Source organism: Wasmannia auropunctata, unplaced genomic scaffold (genome assembly GCF_000956235.1).
Source record: "Wasmannia auropunctata unplaced genomic scaffold, wasmannia.A_1.0 LD334199.1, whole genome shotgun sequence".
Lineage (NCBI taxonomy): Eukaryota > Metazoa > Arthropoda > Insecta > Hymenoptera > Formicidae > Wasmannia > Wasmannia auropunctata.
Genome location: NW_012028691.1, coordinates 510,926 through 520,478, shown reverse-complemented (window position 1 = coordinate 520,478; position 9,553 = coordinate 510,926). Strand labels below are relative to the sequence as shown.

The 9,553-nt window shown below is 40.4% G+C and overlaps 1 protein-coding gene across 1 annotated transcript; it reads right to left on the bottom strand.

The window, feature by feature from the left end:
- Nucleotides 1-5: 5 nt before the first annotated feature.
- On the bottom strand, nt 6-7,472 carry LOC105459291 (carboxylesterase 5A-like). The gene is made up of 5 exons (XM_011705199.1): nt 7,219-7,472; nt 5,432-5,708; nt 2,785-2,894; nt 1,714-2,215; nt 6-1,436 (listed from the first exon to the last, which is right to left on the bottom strand). The coding sequence occupies exons 1-5, from the start codon at nt 7,372-7,374 to the stop codon at nt 592-594; spliced, it is 1,890 nt and encodes a 629-aa protein (XP_011703501.1). The 5' UTR covers nt 7,375-7,472; the 3' UTR covers nt 6-591.
- Between the last annotated feature and the right edge of the window lie 2,081 nt (nt 7,473-9,553).

Below are 9,553 nucleotides of genomic sequence, written 5' to 3'. Positions count from 1 at the left end.
CCAAGTTTCCTACTCTTGTAATGCAACCTGGATTTCATTTTATTTCATTCCGAGCCCCCTTTGTCTCGTTTGTGAACCATGTTCTGTCGTTCGCCTGATTAGCCTGTAGATAATTTTTCCTTGTTTCGTATAATCTACATCAAGTAACATGTAAGATAAAAAGAACGGAATAAAATAACTTTGTGATATACGCAATGTAATTGAGCTGTCAAATGCGAACGTAGGAAAATTTAACATTACTGCCATATCGCAATGGATACGAGTGCGAGAACAACTCTCAATTTAAGTATAACGCTGCGTACAGCAATTGTGAAACAGTTATCGTGAATACGTACGCAGAATCTATTCACACAAATAAATGCGAAGTATCTTCGCGAGATATGTATTCTACAAGGATATAACAAGATTGTTACTGCGTTTGCTTCTAAAAAGTAGAGTGTGGGGGAAGAGATCTTGTTATAAAATTGCAAAATCGACGACGCCGTCTCGTCTTTTTTTCATTATTGGTCTATTAAAAATATACAGCGAGCGCAATAACACGTTTTTTTTTGTTACAATTCAGTATTTAATATTTTCACGCTGTGACCGTAGCTAGAACCAGAAGCGGTGCAACGCCACCGTAGCCATCACGCTGCTGAGGTACACGCTACGAGAGAATGTCCTCCATGTCGTCGCCATGCTCGTGATGTTGCAGCAATTGTTCGTCGCCTCCATTACGACCTGCGGGTAATACTCGTTCCAGAATGCGAGCGCCCTGTAGTCCACTACATCTGACTTCATCTCGATATTCTTGTCGATGATCAGAATGTTCGGATTGTCCTGCGTGTAAGACTCCCACTTGATTGATGATGTCCGCTCGTTCAAGGAGGGATTCCCGGATTTGGCGAACGTCGCTATCATCGTCATCATCGAGTCGGACGTCTTCTTGTCGCTGAAGTTCCATTGTATCGTGATGCCGGCGCCCACCAGATGCGGTAAACCCCAGACGAATGGGAGCTCGAACATGTGCGGCACGCCCGCCCATTCCGGCACGTCCTTCGTTACCTGTTGCGTTTTGGGACGATAGTCGAACCGGTATACGAAAGCCGGCGCTTTTTGCTTCGCCACTTTGTCCGCCAACAACGTCAGGCCGGCTGCGAAACTCTTTTCCGTTTGCAGGTCCAAGTATCTGTCGCGAAACACCGTCATGTTCGTTGTGGGTGGATACGGTCTATAGAAGAATAGCACCGCGTTTATCACCATCTCGGGCTTCGACTCGCAGGTGCTGTTGTCGTCCGGGGTCTGCACCGCCGCCGTGAATTCGTCTGTGATCATCGTCCCGAAGCTCTCCGAAGATAATCCGCCCTCTTGCTTCTGGCCGCTAGTGGTCTCCATGTACGCAAGAGCTTGCTCGTTATTTGTGTAACCGGTGATCAGCGGCACCGCATTGAAGTTACCTAGTAATACATTATTTTATCAAAGTTAAGGGAACATTTAAATCGTTAAACCGAAAGAAATACAAAAGATTGAAAGGATATCCAAAAGAAAAGTAAACTTTTGCAGAATAAATATATATTTAAGAAAAATTTGAGTATGCTTCTTAAAAATTTTCGCATATCTTTAAATCGACACTAACAAGATTTTTCCTTAGATTTTTAGATCACGTTTCTTAAGATGTCTTCGTATGTCAAATCGATAGAAGAAAACTAGTTATATAATATAACTTTCAATTACCACTTTCCAAGATGTCCTTCGGATGTTGCGCGAGAAACGGATCCGAATCGTTGTTCGTCTCGGCGTCGACGATCGGGCCCCAAGTCTCGATGTCGGACGAGAACTTGATGAGGTGTTCGGCTGGTTGCCGACGCAGGCATTCCATCAGCGCGCTAGTCGGTCGTCGGTCGCAGCCGAATCTGTCGGCTATGATGTTCACGACCGGCTTCTCCCTTTCTAGCGTGCCGACGGAACCGACGGCGTCCCCGCTCATGGCGATCGCCTTGTGGAACATCCCTCTGCTGAGCGGACTCAGCATGTGCAGACCCACGCTTATGGCGCCGGAATTGTGGCCGTAGATGACGACATTGCTGGGCGAGCCGTTGAAGTAGTTTATGTTACGCTTTATCCAGTCAAGGGCGGCGATCTGATCGAACATGCCGTAATTGCCGGACGCCTCGGAGTCCGTCGTCGTGAAGAATCCGAGGATGTTTAATCGATACGCCACCGTCACCACCAGCACCTGTCGGCCGCAAAAGTCACCCCCATTTAATTTCGCGAACTGTAGACTTTCCTCGCTTTTCTTTTTTTAGCGCGCGCGCGCGCAATTAAAATCTCACGAGCAATCATTACCGAAAGTTTACTTTTGTTTCGTTCCATGCGAGCGATCAGTTTGCCCTCCTTTCCCCGCGAGAAGTTTCCCGCGTGCGTGATTTGTTTCCGAGAACCGTAAACGATACCGCATTATGTGCATTACGTCAGGATGTATAACGAAAGCTCAATTAATGATGCATCGCGGCCGAATATCAAAGGGTGCGGTTCTATTCTAGAAGTGACGGCACGCGAGATGAGGAAAAAGAAAAACCCGGCCTGACTCGATTCCCTTCGATTTTACGTCTGCTTAGTGAAATGTCCGTGGGGATAATTGATTGAACAACCGTTAAAAATAAACGTTAATCATCCTCTCTCCTCCCGTATATTGTGATTATATCGGTATCGATTAGACCGCCGACCGGGTTACGTTAATTTCAATTTCTCGTATTCAGTTTCCGGCCGTTTCGCAAGTATTGCGACAGTTGCGCGTAATCGCACCTTTTGTTTGCTAACGAATATAGAGGCATCCCAGATCGCTGGAGTTCCGGTGTTGAAGTCGCCACCGTGGAACCAAACCATCACCGGCCATGGCTCGCTCTGACGGTTTCCTACGCACATAAAATATTCGTTAACTAGCGGAGCCATTAACCCATCAAAAGAGGGATGTTAACCTGGTAAGACGGTTTTATTTGATTGTAAGCCGCACGCAAGCTGGACTCGCGACTCGGTAATCGCGAATCCAGAATATCCACAAACAAATACTCAAGTTTGAGATTCTTTTGAGAGTTTACACAAGTATTAACGAAAATACACAAAATCAATATTAGCGATGACGAATCTTAATATCTTTTCTCTTATGATTTCATGATTTTAGATAAACATCTTTTCTTTTATCAAAATAAAGTGCAGAAGGAAATCTTGAATAATATTTTATTGGAACTTGATTGCTCCACAAAGATAGGCTGCTCGAGTAAAGTTTTAGTCTTTCTTTTCATTTTATATAATAGTCCTATCGTTATAGATCGAAGGGACAATTTATGTGAAGCCACCGCGAACAATTCACGTACACATCCGAAATATTCTATTTCCGGCGAGCTTGTTACGATAACGGGAACCGGTACGAGATTCCCTGCCCCCCTGCGGTTTCCTGAACACGGACGTTCCGTTCCGCATTATCGTCCTATTCCGTCTCTTATCGACGACCTTGACAGACTTGCATATGTTTCTTTCTTTCGGCGTTTTCCGCATTCGCATTTATTGTCAACGGCGCGTGGAGAGGGTGGAAGAGGGTTTCAAGTACGTCCCAATGTCGCACCGATGGCGCGACCCGGGCCTTCCGTATAAGTACGGCCACCGTGTCCGGTGTAGCTTCTTACGCGAATCAATGACTCACGGCGAGTCGTGAACGATTCAACGACTTCCTCGGTCGAGGAGACGACCGAAGGAACGAAAAGAGAGGGCAAGAGCGAGAGGGCGAGCTTTCGTGACCGGCTTTCTGGTATCTCCGCATCTCGGGCCGGGGCCCTGGAAGATCGCGTGCCGCCGCGGGCGCGCTAGTTACTCTGTTACTACTCTTACCAGCCCCACGTTATATATTGACCCCGACTACCGTTGTCGTCGTCGTCGTCGTCGTCGTCGTCGTCATCGTCATACGTGGTTTCGTGCTGCGGATTTCGCGACTCCGAGATCACTCTTCCTTCTTTTTTCCTTTCGAACGAGAGAGAGATATTGTTAGCGGTTGCCGATGACGATTTTGTCAACGGCAACCGAAGTATGTCACGAGCTTTCGATTTACATTCAGTTTTACCCATTCTTCCCGTTGAACTTTTCGTTTCATACACATGTATATGCGAGCTTATAAAGTTTCTGAAAGCTGTACCTATGTATTTTATACCTCATTAAATTTATATTAGAGTAGGACTGGAGCGAGTGGAAAAACACATTGCGCAATGCGAAAGTAATTAAAAACGTAAGAAAAAACGTTTGTTGCGTTTACGTTAAGATTCTAAATAAATTTAACTTACGAGGCAAAATACAAGGACAAAAGTATATTATATTTTATAAAAAAATTTTTATATTTAGAACTGTAACGAACACTCTTTCTCAAATATCTTAGTCTTTAATAAACTTTAAATATTTAAAATTCGTTAAGAATGTCTTTTTATATTTACCCTGATGTATTTTAAGATAATTTTGCACTCGAATAAATTAAAAGAGCAGCTTTCTACTCTTATTTAAGACCCACGCAATTATTATTATCTCATTCTATTTATCGGTAATACCTATATTTTCGCCGATCGTATTATTCTCAATTCGATCGGAAAGGTAGTATACCAATAGAAAAAAACCTTGAAACAAATAATCACTAATAGAACAATCGAGCGTGAAGCGCAAACTTCACGGAAGAATTATCTAAGTTAATCACATATCGAACGTCCACTTCATGCTTTTTATGACGACGTGATAAATTTTCTCTGCACGACACTAGACCTCCGTACGGCACATTATTAATTTTTTGCTTTTGGTCCACTTTTATCTGATCGTGGTGGTATATAATGCTCGCCCCCGCGAGTAATCACCGTAATCACCCTCTTTTCTCTCGGACGATAAGAATCAGTCTCCGCGAACTCGAGGGCGAGCATTATCTCGCACTCCTGTTGCGAACTTCGCCGTTGACCGTCGCCGTTTTCTTCGTTGCATTGCGTGCCCTAACGTTGTCAAAGTTTACGTAGGAAAGAAATACCACGTAGACGGTATCAGAAACTGTCATCAGCCGAGCATTCTCTCTGTCGATCATGTTTATCACAAGAAAAAATTCTCGCGCCACGAAATCTGTTGAGAATGAAAGTACTCGTAACATTTGACTATTTCGTTTCTTTTGTATGTCTGAATTCTTTCCGGAGGGGAAAAGCACGAATAAAAACTTAATAAACGGAGAGAAAAAAAATATTTTTAAAAAATTATTATAAACAATATACCTAATAAATGTATTTAAATTAATGTTTAAAAAAAATTGAAAGAAATTTGAAACAATTTGGAAAAAAAAATAAACTCTTCCTTCTTCGATCTAGAGAATTATAGAATTTTGCATATAATTTTAATTTTTACTCTACCTCTATATGAATGTACAATTGAATATACATACCTTCGTTTGGGACGAAGATATTCAAGAAGAGACAATCCTCGCTGAATCCTGGATTCGGCACGTCCGATGGTAGCAATTGCATGTAGAGCTTCTCGTGCAGTTTATGCTGATCCGAGGACTGCTGACAGGATGGCGCGAATTGCGTTGCATTTCTCACGCCGTTCCAAGAGGGAAGAGGATCTGTCACTGGTCGTGTGAAACGAAACTTGCCAACCGGGGGTTGCGCGTAAGGGATACCGAGGTACTGCGTTAGTCTTAATGTATTACTGATGGCTACCTATATTATAAAAAGTTACATAAGATGACAAAAGAAACTTTATCCAAAGATTAAAAATCCTAATTTTAATTAGTTTAATTTATCTTTTATTTCTTTTTAGAATTGAAATCAAAACGCAACACATAATTTGTTAAATATACTACTTGTTACTATTTTTCTTTTTTTCAAATTAAAAAAAGACACTTGGCCTGTTAGAAAGTTAGACTTAAATTATATTTATGTTTAAAATTAACTGTATATTTATGAACAATTTCGACTTAAACTTAATCGAACTTTAATTGATCAAAATTAAATAAAAAATGTCAAGCTTGTGTTTGAATAATAAATAGATAAAAGGTAATTGGGCCAAGGAAAGAGTAAGGTAAATTGTGACGTAAAATCACGGATTAATTGATGTTAATAAATAATTGTTTAATGTCAAATAAATGTCAAATATAAAAAGAATAAGACGTTTTGAACTATACGGAATCTTTTTCAGTTGAAATTAAAAGTTGTCACATGGAGATCAAATTTAAATAAGTTAATAATAAGTAAATAATTTAAATAAGTAAATTAACCGTATATAAAAAACATAATTCTGTCAAAAAAAATTAATTAAAATATGAAAAAGATATAAAGTCTAAAACAATGAACACTATATATACAGACATCGCATCGAATATTACCGCAGCAAATGAATTGTGTACATATTTTCGGCGCACGCTGTAATTGTGTGTGAAATATTTTTCTATTTAAAAGGCTGACGAACTTGACTGCTGTTTGTGACGCAACCTTAGAATAAGAAAAATTCTTAACGGAGAAATATTCTAAGGTTCTAAGGTCACAAACAGTAGTTAAATCCATCAGCCTTTTAAATAGAAAAATGTTTTACACACAATTACAGCGTGCGCCGAAAGTATGCGATTTATTTGCTGCGATAGTATTCGATGCGATATATCTGTATGTAGTGTTCATTGTTTTAGGCTTTATATCTTTTTCATATTTTAATTAATTTTTTGACAGAATTATGTTTTTATATACGGTTAATTTATTAATTTATTTAAATGTTATCTCCATGTGACAACTTTTAATTTCAACTAAAGAAAACTCCGTGTAGTTCGAAACGTCTTGTTCTTTTTATATTTGTTATTTATTTGTTATTTGACATTAAACAATTATTTGTTAACATTAATTATTCCGTGATTTAATGTCACAATTTATCACCTTGCTCCTCCTTGGCTGAGTTACCTTTTATCTATTAATTGATCAAAATTAATATTAATAATAAGTCTCATTGAATTAATGTCGTGGAAAAATGTATTTAATGAAATGACACAGTATTTCCATTTTTATCTTAATTTAAAATCATAATCCAAATTGTCCTAAGTTAACAGACGTAAAATCAACTTGTAGATGTGATCTTCGTCAAAAGAGTTAAATTTCTCTGTCAACTTCAGATAACGCGGAATGGCAAGTCTCAGCAAATTAATGTAAAAGCTTAAGACCGACAAGAACAAACACGATGTCGCACCTCTTTGCCGAGGACGGTTCCCTGACCCGGTATGTTAACGGTCGGGTTCTCGCGACTGACACCCTGTCGCGCAGAGGTCCTCTGAGCGCGGCTAACGTGGGTCCACTGGACGAGAAGCAGGGTAGACGCAAAAAGCAGCCACGTCGCGCGCCTCATCCTGCAGACTGACTAGAGTCCGCCAGGGAACGTACCGCGTCGGTTCCTCGAGCCACCTCCAGGGATTTGCTTCGCGTGACTCCCTACGTTTTCGCCTTACTCCTGCACAGTTCGCCCGCCCACCGCTCGCCCTCGGTGTGCCTTGGGTTCATTTTCTTGGGTTCGCGGTCGACACAATCAGCCGTGAGGGACCTGCGCTCTTTCACCCTTTTCACCCTTCGCGCTTTTACGTTCGACGGAAAATTCGTGATTCCGCCGCCTTCCTACCCCGAGGCGCGTGCGAAAAAGTATCAGATAAGGTCAATAACGGTTGTAACTAGAATATATTTCAGTGATAAGCCTGGTATGTTGTATCAAAACTGTATAATATTTGTATAAAATATTTTATACAAAACATTTATATAAAAGCTTCTAATTAGATTGATCAAAAATTATGCGTCGACGCACATCCAGTAATTATTTGTAACATTTAAATATATTTAAAGAAGGAATATTTACGTAGAGAGGATGGAGCTGTGTCATTCACGCTTCGGTAGCGTTAGAAATAGCATCGATGTCTCCCAGTCTATGGCCGTGAAATCGGCGATATCGTATAATATATTTATCAATAAAGAAGACCACAACGCGCGCGAGCTAGAAGCTGATTGATCGAGATAAGATGCATGATGGATAAGACGCAGAATGATGCAGGATAACAAACCTGCATACATGCACGTATATGTTAAGGTCAGACTCGAATACAATTTTCCACGGATCACAGGCGTTCATTTGCATAAAAGTATTAATCGCGATGCAAATAAGCGTCGGCGCGCGAATTGTAACCCGAAACTGTATCAAGCCACCCGGTGGCATCCTCGCGTTATTACAGGGCGCACGTGAACACCGTATCGTAACGATTGACCTAAAAATTCAGTTAACGGCAGAATTTTGAAATACGGATGACACTTCGTCGATAGGATGTATGAAATACTGCGACGTGTTATACATATAAGTATATCGTTGTTGTAGCACGCAGGAGGAGCGAACGATGGAAATTTTACTGCCGCATTTCACCTCACTGTTTTTCTTGGACTCGCGAACTCTTGCCGCAGCTCATTCTAATTAATTCACATAATTTGTTTATGATCGATAATGTTTGCAGGGTGGAGAAGTACGTATCAGAGACGTCGAATGAAGAGTTTCGTTAAGCGTTGAAGGCCTTGAAGATCGATACAGGGGTCTTTCGCCCCGAAGAAAGAGAAAGAGAGAGAGTCGGAAGGGTGAGAGGGTGGTAGGGTAATCGCTGTCATTAAGATATAATCTTCAAGCACCTTCCAACTAGCGCGACCTTGAACGTTGCGCAATCCGCAATTATCTGTGTCCGGCCGAAAAGTCCTTTCTTCAACCTCGATCGTAATTACGCTCGGCGGGAATGTGTGGCGTGCCGATATCAAATTACTCTTATAAATTAAATAGCGAAACTTGCAACAATTTTTTTTATCATGTCCATGAATTATACAAGCGATATCTTTTCCGGAAAAGAAGCCTTCCGTTTCTGATAACGATTGTCGAGATTTTTTATCGTTGTTCTACTTTTTGTTGTTTTGTTCCTTTGTTTTTTTCATTGCTCTGTTTTTGCTCTATTTATCATTTATCGCTTATTCGACGCACGATCGTTTCAATTTTTGTTGAAAGATTGTCAGTCGGTTAGGTATGCGAATTATCGACGCAAACCCCATTCAGTGCATTTTTTTTTCTCAACAGCAAAGGCACAACTGCACTTTTCTCGCTATACCGCCATTCGAAGTCGAGCACAGTACCGTAATACGCAACGTAAACTAAAGGTGTCACGAAATTTGTGGACGCAAAGTCTTTTACAAAATTCTTCGACACTCTTTCTCTTCTCCTTTCTCTCCAACACATTTACCTGGATACAAAATAAAAAAAATTACTGAAATTATAAAATTCAGAGACATAAATCTAGATCGAAATCTGATTGGAACCTCTTCCGTGAGAATGGAATCAATTTATAGTTTAATATGAGTATTCATAAATATTTAAATTAACTTGCGAGCATTTAGACATGGTTTTATTGAGATCAAGTAATTCTCATAAACATCATAGATGCATTTTGCATAATAGTAATCTTACAATGATCGCGTATAATTAAATGATAAATATTAATACTAAAAATAGTATC